The sequence below is a fragment of the Peromyscus maniculatus genome, chromosome 2 (genome assembly GCF_049852395.1).
Source record: "Peromyscus maniculatus bairdii isolate BWxNUB_F1_BW_parent chromosome 2, HU_Pman_BW_mat_3.1, whole genome shotgun sequence".
Taxonomy (NCBI): domain Eukaryota; kingdom Metazoa; phylum Chordata; class Mammalia; order Rodentia; family Cricetidae; genus Peromyscus; species Peromyscus maniculatus.
The window spans coordinates 29,456,309-29,474,658 of NC_134853.1; the positions used below are offsets into that span (position 1 = coordinate 29,456,309).

The 18,350-nt window shown below is 42.0% G+C and overlaps 2 protein-coding genes across 5 annotated transcripts; one reads left to right on the forward strand and one right to left on the reverse strand.

The window, feature by feature from the left end:
- Positions 1-1,491: 1,491 nt before the first annotated feature.
- LOC121827157 (uncharacterized) lies at positions 1,492-4,222 on the reverse strand. The gene is made up of 3 exons (XM_076563498.1): positions 4,203-4,222; positions 3,340-4,126; positions 1,492-2,320 (listed from the first exon to the last, which is right to left on the reverse strand). The coding sequence occupies exons 1-3, from the start codon at positions 4,220-4,222 to the stop codon at positions 2,279-2,281; spliced, it is 849 nt and encodes a 282-aa protein (XP_076419613.1). The 3' UTR covers positions 1,492-2,278.
- On the forward strand, positions 3,590-11,765 carry Pdp1 (pyruvate dehydrogenase phosphatase catalytic subunit 1). Of its 4 annotated transcripts, none has more exons than XM_076563883.1 (3): positions 3,595-3,728; positions 4,385-4,419; positions 7,870-11,765. In XM_076563883.1, exons 2-3 carry the CDS (start codon positions 4,389-4,391, stop codon positions 9,525-9,527), a joined length of 1,689 nt encoding a protein of 562 aa, XP_076419998.1. In that variant the 5' UTR covers positions 3,595-3,728; positions 4,385-4,388; the 3' UTR covers positions 9,528-11,765. The 4 variants fall into 4 exon arrangements, with proteins under 4 accessions (XP_076419999.1, XP_076419998.1, XP_042126773.1 ...); XM_042270839.2 differs by lacking the exon at positions 3,595-3,728 and adding an exon at positions 4,047-4,150; XM_076563884.1 differs by lacking the exon at positions 4,385-4,419 and having other exon boundaries at positions 3,590-3,728.
- Positions 11,766-18,350: the final 6,585 nt, after the last annotated feature.

The window sequence follows — 18,350 nt, forward strand, 5'->3', positions numbered from 1 at the left end:
TTACCAGTACTTTACATCTTCTCATGGCGGCGGTGGCTGGCAGCATCTCCTAACACAGTCTTCCTGTTGCCTGAATTTTCCTCCCTGCTTGTCCCGCCTATACTATACTTCTTGCCTGGCTACTGGCCAATCATCATTTTATTTATCAACCAAATCAGAGCAACACATTCATAGCATACAGAGCGATCGATATCCACAGCACTTGGCCAATCAGTGTTTTATTTATCAACCAATCAGAGCAACACACATTCACAGCATACAGAACAACATCCCACAGTACTAAGCTGCCTTAGTCATGGTGTCTCTTCAGAACAACAGAACAGTGACTAAGACAGACTCCAAGTACCATTAATTTCAAGAATCAACTTAACACTGAGTAAGAAAACAAGTATTGATTATTGTAGTTACTAATTACTTGCTCAGTTCCCAGAAGACCTGTAGAGAGTCAGAAGTGTGGAGAACCAGCCTTTCTTCTGATTGATTTTAGCAAAGGCCAGACAGTCAGCAACCATCAGGCTGACAGCATCTCACACCCCTGTGCAAGTCTATTTTAAGCTTCCTGGCTAGAACCTCTGAGGCTACTGGATCATCTGCTGTGTGCCAAGAAAACAACTTAAATGTTACTGCCACTTCTCCCTGTGTTGGTATCTCAAAGGCATCTGTGGAGGAGAGACATTTTGTTAGTTTGTTTGCATGGTGCTTTCTTTGTGCCATAGTTCTTTTTTTCAAAGATCCTGCTTTCTCTTTGCCTGTTCCTTCTCTACAACAATCCTAGGTTGTTTTAGTGTTACTTTTCAACACCTTTCAATGTTGATATACCAACAGGTTCTGGTGGCTGAGAAAGTCACAGTGCAAAATCCAAGGTTTTGTCTTAGCCCTGGCCACATAACAACACATAGCACTACTGAAGGAAGCCCAGCTGGGCAGCCTCCATCCAGAAAGAGAGTTAAGAGCATGCCAGAGGAGAAACAAGGCAGAGAACCTCATCCAGTACACAGGCGTTGTAACCGCTGTAGACTGGTGTGTTACAATGTGCATGTCACTCAATCATGTAACTAGAGAATAGAACTTACACCTCTGAGATTATTTCAAAGTCATCACTCTGCGGAGGCTTTATTCCAATTCCAGAAATATCTTGGCATTCAATCTTGATGACAAATTCTTTTGACTATATTTAGTGGTGGCAAATAACTTTTTTTTTTATTTTTGAGAATCAGCATTATTTTCAAATATAGCCAGGTCATTCAGAATTCTGAAGAATAAGATGGAAAAATCAATACCATCCTGGTATAAAACTAAAATGTTGGATATAGTAAAACAAGTTAGAATTTTCCATGCAGATATGAAAATTAGTTTGAAAAAGAATTTTTTTTTTTTTTTTTTTTTTTGGTTTTTCGAGACAGGGTTTCTCTGCGTAGCTTTGCGCCTTTTCTGGAGCTCACTCTGTAGCCCAGCCTGGCCTCGAACTCACAGAGATCCGCCTGCCTCTGCCTCCCGAGTGCTGGGATTAAAGGCGTGCACCACCACCGCCCGCGAAAAAGAAATTTTATGCGACACTGACAGCATTGTGTTATGAGGAAATTAGTCAGTGCAACAGCTTTCAAGGTCTTTTTCAATGGAGGTATAAATTCTGGAATCTCATTATTTACAATCCTTATTGGTGGCAGCAGTCAGTTGTTTCAAGGTTCTTGGCCTCTTATCCAACGAGCTGGAAATAAGGGCTCACACAGATTTGAAAAATAGCAAGATAATTTTATTCAAAGTGAAGCAATAATACAGATCAGAGAAAGATAAACTCAAGATGGGCAGTAGGCTACATGAGAACACTGAAGGCCTGAAAGTATTGTTTGGGGTTTACTTTTATGTAGTTCAGTAACAGCTGTTTGGTTGATAGAAGTTGTAATATGAGTCATATTTTGCTTGGTAGATTAGGTCCTATATTCATTTTTTCAACTGTGCATGTTCCTTCCCACAATGCATCTGATTTTAATTAGATGCACATCCAATTATGCATAGTTATAAGATGGGAAATAAGGGATTCTCCCTTAAACTTATACTTGAGGACAGTTTTGCCTTCCTGTGCATGTACCCAGAACAAATTCAGGCCACACTGAGCCCTTGGTCAAGATATGCTGGGACTCTATTTAAACAGAAACTGCCAGAGTGTGATTGTTTTTAGGGGAGGAGAAATATATCTCCTTGCTCTAAAAGAGAATGGCAAGGGACTAAGGGCACCTTACCTTGTCGTTGGTTGGGAGAGTTACCTGTGGTAGCTGTTCTATTCTAATCCACCTTCATCTTCTTTGTCCATAAGCCTCCCCTGGGGATGGGCAAAGATTCAGGAATTATGAATTACATGTTTGCTTATATAAAGCTTTTCCTTTACTACATAAAAATTTAAATAATTCAGATTAATAAAACACAGTAAACCTGGCAGTTCTCTTATCTAGTCCACATCACTTTGCTAACTTCTGTTAATGTATGCAATAAATCAAAGTCAACTCACTAACATTGAGCAGAAGTACAGTAGTTTACCTGACATCTCCCAAGAAACTTCTATGTCATGAATATGGCATCTATGTAGATGTAGACAAGAAGCCATCATCCCATAAAGAGACATTTGTGGATGGCAGTAAGGATAGAAGCCTTTAGTGTCTTGTTTAGCACATACAGTGGTAATGAAGTCCTAAACCTAACCTCACCTCACAGATGAGCAAACTTAGTCTCATGGGAGGGAGATGGATTTTGTCACTGGGAATGACTTAAAAGGTTCTTCCCACTTCCACTGGCTGTATTTGTTTATTCATGACTGAATGAGTCAGGACCAAGGAGGGAATGCTGATTTCAAAGTCCTTCAGAGAACATGAGCACACACCTACTCTACAAAGGCAAGAATTCCTTCATCAAACTTCCCTTTGGCCTAAGCCCTGGGACTTCAAGGGCACTGAGAAAAATAATAGAAAACACCATCCGACTTAATCCTCCTAAAATCAGCAGCTTGGTCTTGAATGAATGAAGCAATACACATCCAAGATTCTCCGCCACGCCTCACTTAACAGGTCGGGGAGCTGAGGTCCCCATTGGGGTGAGTCGCTCCCGCGGTCTGCCCGTGGCAGCCCGGTGCAGCAGAGGCCTGGTCCTCAGGCCGGTCTAGCGCGCCACGCGGGCCCTGCAGAGGTGCCAGGCATTCGCGGAAGCCCGCCCGCGGGGGAGCAAGCGGCTCCGGAGGAGAGGCGCACCGGGACGCTGGAGCCTGCCCAGGTACCTCCTCATCTACGAGCCCCGGGCCAACCCCCTCAAAGCTGTCCATCATCGGGGCGGCGGCGCGCGCAGACCCACCTGCACCAGCAACAGGGCGTGGCCACGGGAGCGCGCGCACGCGTGGAGCCAATAGGCAGGCCGTGCCAAATGGAAGGGATTGTCTGACCCCCGTGACGTCACAAAACTGGCGGGGAGCGCGCCCTCTTCCGCCCCCGCCCCTCTGGCCGGGGCCTCGCTCGCCGGGCCCCGCCCAATCGCCATCGCCCAGCCAATGGGAAGGCGGGAAGCGCACGAGCGCACGCGGGGGCGGGGCGGGGTGGCGGCCGGGCGAGGCAGGGGCGCGGAGTGGGCCGGCCTGGGCCGAGCTGCCGCGCTCCGGGGAGCTGCGCGGTGCTGAGGGGAGGACGCGCACGGAGGGGTGCGGCCGCCACCCGAGGCAGACGGCGGCGGGTGCTCTCCGGTGCCCGGTTCGTATCCTCGTCCACCGCTGCCGGGTCGTGAGGGGCCGTCAGGGCGGGGAGGTGGAGGGCGCGCGTGGGCAGCGACCGCGGGCGGAGGGCCGGCCGGGTGCGCGCGGGGCCTCGGTCGGGGCGAGCCGCCGCGGGGCCCGGGCGGTACCGGGCTGTCAGCGCGTGGGACGTCCGCCGTGGCCGGGGCGTGTCCGCCTCGGCCGGCCGCTGACACGCTCGGGCCCGCGTGGCCGCGCCGGCTGCCCGCGGCGGGCTGCGCCTCGAGGTCTGCGGAAGCGGGCGCCGCGCGGGACCGGGCGGGCCGGAGGATGCTGCGCGCCCGGGGGCTCGGCGCGCCGGCGGCATGGAGCGGCCGCGCCGCGCCTGTCCGCGCTCCCGGAGTCCCCCGCCTAGGGCTGTGGTGCCGCCCCGCCGGCAGGGTGGGTTTGTTTGGTTTCCTCTTCTCCCCTCCCCTTTCTCCCCCCTCCGCGCTCTCCTCCCTCCCAGCCCATTCACTGGGCTGCTGCGAGACCTCGCCCCTCCTCCGCTCCCGCCTCCCCGCCACCGCCTCCTCTAATGAGCATCTCTGCCTTGCTTTCAATGGGCCGCTGCTGCTGTCGCTGCTGCTGTCCGCGCGGTTTGTGGATGTTGTCGGCTCCGTGTTGTGATGACAGGAGAATGTGTGTGTGTCCCGGGCCCAGACGAATTGGTAGGTATTCACCTAACTGCCTGTGTTGGGTACCCAGGAAGGATGGTGACTGATTTTGTGTATGAATGGATGGCTCTTAGGGGTCCGCGCGGAATCCAGGGGGGCGATAGGAAAAGGGAGACAAAGGCGCTCTGGACCAGAAGAATTCCTTTGATGTCTTAGTAAGTACGATTTTGGGGTAGGGACAAACGAAACTGAGCAAACAAGTGATGGTTTGGTGCCTTGCGTCTTAAGGAAAAGGGTTTCTTCATTCTTGGAGATACTGAGATGTGAAATGGCTAGGCATTTCCAGAAAAGGCTGAAGAACCACAGACCTTTATGCAGGGTGTTTAATGCAATTAGATTACATAAACGGAGGTTCTGATACATGTAATGACTAGTGTATTTCTTTTCATTTGCATCAGCTTTGCAAGGCCGAGAAGCTCCGGAGTAGGTGCGCCAGTATCATTTCTTAATTGATTTGGCCAGTGGGTTTATTGATGAAGTGGAATAATTTCTTGGCACAGGCTTTGCCGAACACATCAGCAAGAATAGACGGAGCTCTCTCTGTTTCTGGTTACAGCGCATCTTTTTATTAGTCATTGCCAATATCAGCCAAATCTGCCTAGGACTGAGATGCTGCACAGAGTGTTGCCAAGTCTGAGCCATGATGGTGTATGAACTTGAAAAAAACAAGAATGTGAGATTATTCCAGTTTACCAACAACTACCTTAATATTTTTATTGCCTGATGAGGAAGCTTTTATTTTGTTAATTTAGCAAGTTTATCAGGATTTCACAGAGGTTTTCTGTTGAATCACAGGCAGCTTAGAAGGCCATTAAGAATTTTTCAAAGCATTTAGTAGCGTATTGACTTGTACCATTTCTGATCTGATGAAAATACTATATATAATTGGTCCTGACCTGATAGAATGTTTATTAATTAAAGGGCAGACTTTGATGAATTCAACTTCCCTAAGAATTTGCCTTTTGAAAGCACGTTAGGAGCTGAAGAACTGGAATGCGATCCATATGCTAAGCTGTGAATAACTGAAAAGATAGAGTTGAAAACAAATCACTCACTTTCTGCTATTTTGACTTTTAATCTCAAATACGTTTGCTGTCAAGAAAAAATGTAGAGGGCTTGAATTTAAATATTCAAAGCACCTGCTGCATGAATCCTGAGCTTTTTTGCTACCAGGTTTCATTGATTTCTAATTGACTTTAAAAGCAGAAAACTATCAAATCCCGGGAACTTAAGGAATGGGAAGGTTTCCTAGCTGTGTTATTCCTTGAGTAGATGTTAAACTGTTATGCCTTTGCCCCCCCTCCCCCCCCCACCTTAAGTTTTAAAGTAGTACAAACAAATTGCGGAGAAAATTTACTTTGATTATAATTGAACCTATATTTCAGTTTTTTTTTTTTTTTTTTTGGTTTTTTTTTCGAGACAGGGTTTCTCTGTGTAGCTTTGCGCCTTTCCTGGAGCTCACTTGGTAGCCCAGGCTGGCCTCGAACTCACAGAGATCCGCCTGGCTCTGCCTCCCCAGTGCTGGGATTAAAGGCGTGCGCCACCACGCCCGGCTATATTTCAGTTTTTAATCATAGTATTTGCAGCATAAAATAGCTTTTTTGCATACATGCATGAAAAGGAGGTATGGTATGTATCTACAAGCCACTGTTGGTGTGACACCACATTTGCACACATCCCCTGGCTCAGTCCTGTACCCTTAACCTTTGGATGACTTTCAGGTGTTCAGTTTGAACTGTTGTTATTTAGGTGGTTAGTACCAGTAAATTCTTGTTATTAGGAGTTTCCTTTTCTCATTTCAGAAGGATTACTTATGAAACTATAGTTCTCTCTGGTGTGTACTTTTGTCTTTGGGTTTAGAAACAAGTCTCTTCTTGGTAGTCGAGTACTTGACTATTTACAGAAGACATCCTATCCAGCAGCTGAGTTTGGTGCTCTCTACAAAAGCAGACACAAAGCTGAATTTTCAATGTTTGGTTTTCTCTCTTCCCTCCTTTTCACTTTTTACTTCCTTAGTACCCACCAACAAGTACATGAAAATTACTTAACACTGAGATGCTTCATCTTTTTTCTTAGTAGATTCAGCTTTTGGAAAAAATAGTTGATAATAAAATTTGTTTCTTTTTTAATCTTTATTTGTTTCTTTAAAGCAGTTCTAAAGTCTGTTTCTTGTAGGTTAAGTGAATACTTCAGACAGCATCTTAGGAATTCAAAGAAAATATGTTACTGCAGATTTTTTTTCTGGTATACATTATTTGAAATAGTGATTTATGTTCACTTAAGTTTTCTAGATAAATACCTATTGTAAAATAATGTCTTCAGGAGACTCCTAATGCTATACTGTTATAACCCAAACCTTGGACTTAATTTATAGTTCTTTGTTGCTTTCTTATGACAGGTAAATATATGTTTTTTAACTGAAAGAGAAAACATTCCCTAAGGAGTAAATAGGGATCTCTAGTAGATGAAATAATATTTCTATAGCTTGTTCTTATGACCGCTAAGCAAGGAACAATGGTGACAGGTTAATTAAATTCTGAAATGGGATCCCTTTATGTTACCAAGATCAGGTTTATAGCTAAGAATACTTGAATTTTTTTAATCACAAATGGCACAGGAAAATTCAGCAATGAATCAAAAAAGCCTGCATTTGATTTCAAAGCCCCAATATATCAAACATAAAAGCATGGATCCTAAAGAGGCTTTAGCATGTCTGCTTCCATGGAGTCACTTAAAGTTTGGTGGGGAGAGCCCCAGAGAGGTGAACTGTCATTTCTGGGATCAGTTGGTGAAGAGCAGACCTCTTTAGCTCACTAAGTTGGCACACTGGTACAAAGAAGGAAACTTTACAAGACCGTCCACTGAATTTCTGTTTTAATTTTATGTCGGAAATGTTTTATGTAAGTTAAGTGAACATTGTCTTAGTACAGTGGTATATTTATATCATTTACCAATAATGTATAAATATGCATTTGTTAAGGATATATATTAACACTTTTAGTGATAGCCATGTGCAGTCAAATGCCAACAGATTGACCACAGGTCAAGGAACAGATCTTCATAAATGGTAGAAGTAACTGGACAAATGGGAGATCTAAGGCCGCCTTTAAAAAAGCATAGAGAAGGAGAAGGGTGATTGGGCAGGTAGACTGCTGCGGCACAGTGTTACATAACTTCCTGCTCAGCTTTCTCCAGCCAGATCTATGTGTATGCTGAGCAGTTTATACTGCACACAGAAATACAAAGGAAAGAGAAATTTAAGTATAGTTCAGTCTTGGCTTCATGAATGGCTAAGGCTTGTAATTACCATAAAACACCCCATAGAAATTACCTAGCATACGGACTTTCATATAAATTCCCTTAGTATTTTCTATAAAGCAAAGCTTGTCAAATAATCTGGAGTGTAACTTTTCTGTGTGTGTATCTGTCTTAATTGCTCTCTAGGAATCCCAGTCAGAACGTCCAGCCTACCATTGTTCTCTGATGCCATGCCAGCACCGACTCAACTGTTTTTTCCTCTCTTCCGTAACTGTGAACTGAGCAGAATCTATGGCACTGCATGTTACTGCCACCACAAACATCTCTGCTGTTCACCACCGTACATTCCTCAGAATCGTCTGAGATACACACCCCATCCAGCATATGCTACCTTTTGTAGACCAAGGGAGAACTGGTGGCAGTATACTCAAGGAAGGAGATATGCTTCTACACCTCAGAAATTTTACCTCACACCTCCACAAGTCAACAGCATCCTTAAAGCTAATGAATACAGCTTCAAAGTACCTGAATTTGACGGCAAAAATGTCAGTTCCATTCTTGGATTTGACAGCAATCAGCTGCCTGCAAATGCACCCATTGAGGACCGGAGAAGTGCAGCAACCTGCTTGCAGACCAGAGGGATGCTTTTAGGGGTTTTTGATGGTCATGCAGGTTGTGCTTGTTCCCAGGCAGTCAGTGAAAGACTCTTCTATTACATTGCTGTTTCCTTGTTACCCCATGAGACTTTGCTAGAGATTGAAAATGCAGTGGAGAGTGGTCGGGCACTATTGCCTATCCTTCAGTGGCATAAGCACCCCAATGATTACTTCAGTAAGGAGGCATCCAAATTGTATTTCAACAGCTTGAGGACTTACTGGCAAGAACTTATAGACCTCAATACTGGAGAATCAGCTGATATTGATGTTAAGGAGGCTTTAATTAATGCTTTCAAGAGACTTGATAATGACATTTCATTGGAGGCTCAAGTTGGTGATCCTAATTCTTTTCTAAATTATCTGGTGCTTCGGGTGGCATTTTCTGGGGCTACTGCTTGTGTGGCCCATGTAGATGGTGTTGACCTCCATGTGGCTAATACTGGCGATAGTAGAGCCATGCTGGGTGTGCAAGAAGAAGATGGCTCTTGGTCAGCAGTCACACTTTCTAATGACCACAATGCTCAGAATGAAAGAGAATTAGAACGTCTGAAATTGGAACACCCAAAGAATGAGGCCAAGAGTGTGGTGAAGCAGGATCGACTGCTTGGTTTGCTGATGCCTTTTAGGGCTTTTGGAGATGTAAAGTTCAAATGGAGCATTGACCTTCAAAAGAGAGTGATAGAGTCTGGCCCAGACCAGTTGAATGACAATGAATATACCAAGTTTATCCCTCCCAACTATCATACACCTCCTTATCTCACTGCTGAGCCAGAGGTAACTTACCACCGATTAAGGCCACAGGATAAATTCCTGGTGTTGGCAACCGATGGGTTGTGGGAGACGATGCATAGACAGGATGTGGTTAGGATTGTGGGTGAGTACTTAACTGGTATGCATCACCAACAGCCAATAGCTGTTGGTGGGTACAAGGTGACTCTGGGACAGATGCATGGCCTTTTAACAGAAAGGAGAGCAAAGATGTCATCCGTCTTTGAGGATCAGAATGCAGCAACCCATCTCATTCGCCATGCTGTAGGCAACAATGAGTTTGGAGCTGTTGATCATGAACGACTCTCTAAAATGCTTAGTCTTCCTGAAGAACTTGCTCGGATGTATAGAGATGACATTACAATCATTGTAGTTCAGTTCAATTCTCATGTTGTAGGAGCATATCAAAACCAGGAATAGTGAGTGATGTTATCCTGGCAGTTCTCCAGTTTGAAGGGCAGATTAATTTGAAAGAAACTAATACAGTAATATACCAGTGGGTCATCCTAAACACTTCCCATCTGATCCTCTAGCTAGTCCAGTATTCCAGATTGAGTGCAGCAGATAGCATCATGAGTGTCTCTTGTGTCCTATTGCCCCTCATGGTACCTGCACTTGAGGCACCTTGGTTCCTTATTGCAGGTGTCTTGTAACGGTGACTTACTAACCTAAGAATATGGAAATTGGCAGATAGGATCTTGAATAGGTCAAAAGCAAGGATCTTTCTGAGAGTAAAAGGCAAAACAAACAAACAAAAACCATCCCCATTTGCAGACTCCTTTCATCATAAGGATTCTAATGTACATGAGAACATTTACTATATGATTTTTAAAAACAGTCCATGTATTATTCACAAACATTTATTTTAGCCTGAAGTATTTTTCAGTAAGCCATAAATGACCATGAACCAAGAAATCTGATTTGTAAGTTTTCGTGACTGTGTGATAAAATATGCTTCCCAAATGGAAAGAAATCTAAACTGTCCTTCCTTCCTTACCCGTGATTTCCTCAGTGTAACTGAAATAATTGTTTTGCTACTCCTAAAAGACAATAAAGGTTCTTAGTTTTATTTATCCTTCTAGTGAATGTTAAATAAAGGAAAAATGTTTTTTCAGTTTGTATTGAGGGAAGCTTTATTTAGTTTGAAATAAAGATACTCAGAATGAAAAGAGACTGCTATGTTTAATTCTTGTCACCTATAGCTACCAGCATGTTACTGTTGTATAATCCCCAAAGTCTTGGCAAGCTGTGTGTGTGGTGGGTAAACAAACTGCTGTTGAGAAATCATACGTCTTTATTTATGATAGGAGTTTTCATGAATTTTGGAATTTTAGGGATAACATGTAATAAGTTTAAATGTCAACTCAAGTAATATTTTAATACTGTATTATGACAGTTTGAGGAAATTTTTGTCCCCACTTAGGTCAATTAAAATAATTTGGATTAAAATTATTAAATGCTTTAAATATATTGTATCTTGTAATATATGTGTTAAGATATATATATATGAGAAACTTTTAAATAGTAATCTGTGCATGCTGATACAGAACACTTAATAGCATCATGTATTTGCAGCAGTCTCCATAATTATATGCAGTCCTTTCTAATACTGTATCAGAGTACATGAAAATAAATATATTCAAATAGGCTATTTAGGAGTTGATTTGATATGCATCAAATGATACTTTTGTTCCTGCACTGATGGTGATCTGTGTACAGCTGTGCATATATTTTCATCACTTATTAACTATTAAACATAGCTATGACTTAGTTAAAATTCACAGTTTTTTTTATATGAAATGTGATTGTTGTATAATTAGTTGGGAATATAGGAGTCCTTTCAGAATTCTGTAGGATCTGAAGTTCATGTTCAAGGACTCCAGATTGTGATTCCTAAATCAGTATATAGCAGTATTGGCTGCAAAATTAGGTCCAAATGAAAGTAGACTCAGGAAGATTACAGCTCAGAACATCTTAGGATTTGTTTTCTGAAGTACTTTTTGGTTTTGTTTTTTAAAGTCAGCTTTTTAAATATCACTCTTTTATTTTGGATGGAGAAAGGCTATTACATATTCTAAATGTTTTTAGAGGCATCATCTTAGGATGAAAAATGTCCACTACAGTATGAAACCCCACTTTTAGTACTGTTTGGACTTGCTTTTTAATACCACCACTTGAGAGGTCTATGTTACATGTTGACAAATGTCGCAATATAATACAGCAAATATAAATACTGCTTTCTGTGCTCATGAAAATAAAGTGGGCCTTATTATCCAAGAAGTTTTGTCTACAGTCTGGAAGCAAACCTACATGTATAGAAGAGAAAATCCAATGTGGAAATGAAAATAACTGGGTATTCAAAAATCTTTAGGTACTGTTATTTAAAAGGAGTTGTGGTTTTTTGTAACTTGTCACCATGACATGATTCTAGAAGTAATGTCAGTTTGTGTATTCATGGATTTTAGTCTTTCAATTTTGTTTTATTTAAATTTTCTTACATGTATTCAATTCCTGTATTTATATTTAGTCGGTGCTCCATGTTACATGTAATATGCCCTGAACTAGTTAACAGGAATGGTGGTATGACACTTGGTTTGAATGCTGTCTATGGTTGGAGAAATGCCCACAGTGAATTAAAGCTTTATATCTGCTTTCTGAGAGGCCTGTGTGGGTTTTTAATAATAGTAGTATTTACTGTCTGCCTTCTATGGGTAGTAGGTTGTATTCAACTGTAGGAGCCAATAAATAGCATTTTAATTATTCAAGTCCAGTTATAATTTATATTCAATAAAATTAAAAGGCTTTTCATTTATAATATGAGATTTGGGTGTCAATATCCATTAGAGAACTTTCCCATTGTACCAGAAAGTGACTTCATGTTCCATTGTAGTTAACCCTTCTACACAAAATTTGTGCCCTGTATAAACAGAATAGTGCTACCTTTTTAGAACTTCGTGTAAATGAAGTTGTATACTCTTTAGTGTAGCTTTTTTTTTTTTAAAGATTATTTTATGTTAAATGTTTCATGGGCTGTTCCTTATTTGATGAGTAGCTATCCCATTGTAAAGATAGACTGCCTAATTGTTGAAGTAATTTCTTAATTTTGTCCATTCTCTTAACATTTTTAGTCCACACCAAGTCTCCCTCTAAGTCGATTTTTAGATGAATGGTTTCTTAGGAATACTGTTTGGCTAAGGTTCAGCTTTACCTTTACAAATACAAATACAGGTGAGTTTTATAGACCTTCATAACCTTAATGGGGAGGAGTCTGTTTTAATACCCTAGCTCTGAAAATAAAAGATGCGAAATTGTCTTGGTGAAAATTTGGAGAATGGTATTTGGGTATTAACCAAGCTTTTCACCATGATAATTTTGCATTTGTTGCAGTACTGGGGATTGAACCTAGGCCCTTGGGTAACATGTTAGTCAGGTGTTCTGTCACTGAGTCACACCTCTAGCCCTCCTTTTGCTTATTTGGTTAGTACTAACTTCACTATTTCATATGTACATACTCTACTCTGATTTTAACACAGGGTCCTCCTAAGTGGCCCAGGCATGATTTGAACTTTAAAATCTGTCCTATGTCCTAGCCTTGCAAATAGCTGGAGTAACAGGCCTGTATCATCAGGCCCAGTTCTGTTTTAGTAAACAAGGTTACCATTGTTTGGACAAGAGCTTCCCTTTTTACTAGGCAAACACATTTCTGAATTTGGTTTATTGTTAAGTTTGTCCTTAAGTATAGAAAGAAGGTCTTGGAAGTTGTATTTTTAAGCTGAATATTTATGACTCCTTTTCATAAATAACATTTGATATCATGAAATTCTTGCAAGTTGAATCTTGTTGAATTGGTGTGGTGCCCTAACCACTTGCAGGAAGAGCTAAGTGACAAGACAATGATATTGGAATGGACATTGTAGTCTGAAGGTCATTTCTTTTGTGTACAGAAATAATTTACTTTGAAAGCCAAACTGAATCCCACTAAACCCTACCTGTCCAGTTCTTAATACAGTTTACCTTGGGTGACATTCAACAATACACAGCATTGTTTTCTAAACAAGACTCATATTACAAATCTTCAAAGTAAATATATTAAGAATGATGTTCATGTAGTTAAAGTCTTGTGTGCTAGCCACTAATCATACAGTGCACACATTTTTAATAACCACACTATAGAGATGGAATTATTTAGCCAATATATAGGTTCATAATTTATGCACCTAATTGTTGCAGTACTTTTTGAACTGTCTATATCAACTTTCAGATCTTCCAGGGCAGCATCCATGGGTTATGTTTCTTTGAGTCAGCACAATATTGAATAAAGTTTGTTCATTTTATTTTACATTAGAAATTGTGCTGTGGGCTGTCTTTCTGTATGCTGTGAATATCTGTTGCTCTGATTGGTTGATAAGTAAAGCCTTTTGACCTATGGCAAGTCAGGTTATAGCTAGGTGGGAAACAGAGAGAGAGGAGGAGGGCAGAGACGCCAGCCACCACCAGGAGAAGCAAGATATGAAAATACCAGTAAACCATGGCAATGTGACAATTTACAGATTAATAGAAATGGGTCAAATTATAAGCTAGTTAGCAGGAAGCCTGCAATAGGCCATGCAATTGGTAATTAATATTAAGCCTCTGGATGATTATTTTATAAGTGGCTGTGGGACCTCGGGCCGAGCAAAACTGGAGAAAACTTCTGGCTACAAAATTGTACAACCAAAAAGCCTATGTGGACTTCAAGAATATATCTTGCTTTTCTCTATTAGAAGACAATGCAATCAGGTGCAGGAGAATTAGTTTATTCTTGTAACAGTCATTTGATTTTGCAGTTAACAGCCAAGATTTCTAAAATGTTAACTAAAAGACTTGCTGCAAAGACCTACTGTTTGAAGAGCCAGTGTACAAATTAACCCCTTTGCAGCCCCCACCCCTCCTCCTATTCCTAGGGAGATGGCTTCCTAAACTGGGAAGAACCCAAAGGATTCAGTTATATAAACAAGTCACTTGGACCCAAAACATCAATTCCAGCACACTCTCCTCTCCAGTAAAGTTTCACCACAGGGTCCTCTCACCCAGCCCTTGATCCTCAAAAGTGTCCTGAGTGCACCATGTGAGAGGTGTTCAGAGAAGACCCCCTCCCCACCAATAACCACCACTACTTTTGGGAAGTATCTGACACCTAGCCCTCAAAGGGTTTTCTCACCTTAATTTACCATATTGCTACCTAAAGGTTAAGCCTTGATCATTCTCTTTTAAGTCTTACCCATGTCACTGACTTTATATGCAGCTCTCAGTCCACCAAATGGTGTCTAATTCGCTGTCATACTGGAAGTTAGTGAATATATTCTGCCCTGAGAAACCTAAAAACCCTAGGCACTCACAACAAACCAGATGGCATTGAGTCGAATAGCCAACGATTTTCATCTCATTAACAGTGATTAATGAAGTTATCTTCTTAGAGGACAGGAACTGATTGGCTGGTAGTGTTGAAGAGCCCAGCCTTGTGGCAAGAATGCTAGAAGAATGGGAAACATGACAAGAGACCTAAAGAGGAGAAATTGAGGGAGAATGTTAAAGTAGTGATTAGAGGCTGCAAGGGCCAGGGAGCATCAGCTCCTCTGATACCTTGGACCTGTGGCAGCAGTGAAACATAGCAGAAGAAAGACAGCAGCGTGCCCAGCATTGAGGAGGAAGGGATGATAAAGCACTCTTTGAAGCTCTCATAAGCGATGTCTGTGCTTTATGCTATAGCAGCAACAGTTGAACAGTTGTTAGCATGGCCATTCTGCCTTGGTCTGTTAGGTAAGAAGGAAAAAGGGAAGTGTCTGAAGCTGGCCATATGGAAGTGAGTTGAGTGCCCAGATGGACAGTTTTCCCAAAAGAACTTTGCTCCGAGTTTTCTCACTGCAAACGAGAGTAGGTTAGACAGCCTAATTTAACTTGAGAAGAACAGAGACGGGATAATTAAGGCCTTGATGTGAGGAAAAACAGCTGTGAGACTGAGCAGACCAGAGAACACAGGCCATGCTGTCTGAGGTCATGTCTGGGTGTCTGCTGATCAAGGGTGCTAAGATAGCATCAGGACTAAAAAGTGCATTGACCCAGCCCTGGCATCACAGTAACCACAGCTGTTTCTTGAGCACTTGCTATATGGCAGACCCTCAGAGAAGTGCTGATGATGTGTTTTTATTTAACCCTAGTGCCAGTTAGTCTGTGGCCCCATAACCCCCTCTCATTGTCTCTGCCTGGTCTCTTTTCCAGGGATCCAACTTGACAAGCTATACCCTCAGGTCTTATTTGTGTCCCAGTGCCATTTTTGGTTCAACAGATAATAACCAGCAGCTAATCAGAGAGAGAGAGTGGGATGTTGATGGGATGTTTCTTCCTCTTTTTCTGCTAGCTAGGGGCTGCAGAGAAAGCTAGATCCATTTTCTAGGATTCCAGGTCTCTCTAGGATCAAGTAATATTCTTTTCTGCCTTTGGAATGGAATTTCCTAGTCCTGTTAGTTTCTGCATGCCCCATCAACCTTTGTTCCCTCACCATTGCTCAAACCTCTGTAAAAACCCATTTGAACCATTAGGGTAAAGTTGGTTTTGTGCCAAGATCTAAACAGTGTCATCTTTAAGGTGAATTTAGGTACTATATTCCCTACAAGCACATAAGACTAGATAACTCAGTATTACACACCACACAAACTTACATCTGTGTTTCAAAGACTGCATGTTTCATCACCACACTGCCAAGCCTTTCCCTGTATCGAGAATGATTCCCTCAGTATCAGAAAGGTCCAAGGAATGGCTACTAAGCAAGTCCTTGAGAAGCAAGTGCAAAAATCCACACAGGAAGAAGCAAAGACTGAGGTAGCCCAGCAGTTAGTACAGTGTATAGGGAATGGAGCCACCCACAAATAGTGGAGTGTGCCTGAGAATATACACTAAATTGTGGCTGTATAAATTTGAACCAGAGGTGTCTGTCACTCAGTAATGTATTGCAGTGTCCAAGTATTGAGCTCCAAGTTCTCCATTTCATTTGGTGAAATGTATATAGGCAGTCACCTATAGACCAGGCACTAAGGCTAACTGGTTGAGGATAAAGGTGACTAAGACAAAAGGTCTGCCTTCAGGGAACTCACTTTATTTAGGAGGAAAATTACTCTTGTGTTTAAAGAATAATTACTTTTCTGTAGTTAAGAAATTGAAACAAGTACAAGTTCCAGTCGTAATCTAGAAAGAACTCTTTGCCAGTATGCTGCAGGGCCGAAGAAGGTGACTTCATTAGAGGGACTGATGCTTGAGCAGAAGTTTAAAGGTGACACAGGATTGTCAAGCAGGAGTGGATTGGCAGTGGGAACACAAGGGGGTGGAGGGAGGAACAGTGAGGAGAGGAAGCAGGGGAAACTGTGGCCAGGATGTAAAGTAAATAATTAAAAAAAAAAATCAGTGTTAGAAAGGTTCTAGCTAAAAGTAAAAATTCATCTAGCATGATTCCTATCTCAGTGAAATGGAAATTAATCCAGTTTCAAAGAGCATAACTAAGAGAAAGTTTTCCATGATAAGAAAAAACAATAAATCAATTAATGGCTGCCTACACTTTCAGCCATGGCCATGGTAGTAGGGAGTAAGACTGAACAAGCTGGTTCAGCTTGCTGTAGTCAGCAGAGTGTATGCACATGACAAGAAGCCCAGGCACTCAGGCACCAGATGCCCCTCCACACACCCTGTATCCCTTGGTTCTTCTTGCTTGCTTCCCAATAGTGTTAGAAAAAATGCCTTTTTTCAGCCTTCCTAACTTTCCTCTAGATCAGGATGTTTTCACTTGCCTTGTATTTTTTTAAGTGTAATTCAGCTATCATTTAATTTTCTATACTTTTTGGTATCAAGTGTAGAGTCCTATAAATGGACGTTTCCCTGTCCCAACCACCAGGCCCTAAATAACCAACTCGGAGGCTGAATATGAATTATAAATGCTCAGCTGAGGGCTCAGGTTTGTTACTAGCTAACTCTTACATTCAAATTAACCCATTTCTTTGTTGTTTTTGTTTTGTTTTGTTTTTTCGAGACAGGGTTTCTCTGTGTAGTTTTAGTGCCTGTCCTGAATTTTGCTCAGTAGACCAGGCTGGCCTCGAACTCACAGAGATCCACCTGGCTCTGCCTCTTGAGTGCTGGGATTAAAGGCATGCGCCACCACCGCCCTGCTAAATTAACCCATTTCTATTAATCTATGTATTGCCACGTGGCTTATGGCTTTACCTCTCCTCTAACAAGTCTTGTTTCCTGAGAAGCTGACTGGCATCTCTCCTGACTCCACCTTCGTTCTTCCCATCATTCTCAGTTTGGCTTTCCTGCCTAACTTCCTGCCCAGCTATTTTATTTATCGGCCTGTCAGCTTTTTATTAACCTATGAGAGTAATACATATTCATCGTGTAGAAAAGGATTGTTCCCTTCTTCCCTGCCCTCCCTTGGTTTCTTCTGTCTTTTTAATATAGAGCTTCACTGTTTAATTCAGACTGGCCTGAAATACACTGTGTACCATGGGTCAACATCTTTCCTCCTGATTCAGCTTCTCAAGTTCTGGGATTCCAGACACGCACCACCATATCCAACTGAGTCTTTTTTTTAAATTGCAACAAGTAAGATACAAATTTGTTTATATGTATTACCATGTGGAAATTGTTTGATATTCTAAGGCTGTTTAAAAAATAAATTTGAATTTATCATATAGTAAGTATTAATTGTAGAAAATCAGAAAAACACTGAGAAATAGGGCTGGAGAGATGGCTTAGCGGGTAAGAGCACTTGGTGCTTTTGCAGAGGACCCAAGTTTGTTTCCTAGCACCCAGATGATGGCTCACAACTGTAGCTAGAGTTTTCCGGCCTTTCCCACAGTCAGGACAAATCTCTGTCACCCGCCAGTCCCACAGCCGCTCAGACCCAACCAAGTAAACACAGAGACTTATATTGCTTACAAACTGTATGGCCGTGGCAGGCTTCTTGTTAACTGTTCTTATATCTTAAAGTAACGCATTTCTACAAATCTATACCTTGCCACGTGGCTCGTGGCTTACCAGCATCTTCACGTGCTGCTTGTCCTGGCAGTGGCTGGCAGCGTCTCCTTCTGCCTTCCTGTTCTTTTATTTCTCCTCTGTTAGTCCCGCCTATACTTCCTGCCTAGCCACGACCAATCAGGTTTTATTTATTGACCAATCAGAGCAACTTGACATACAGACCATCCCCCAGTACAGCCA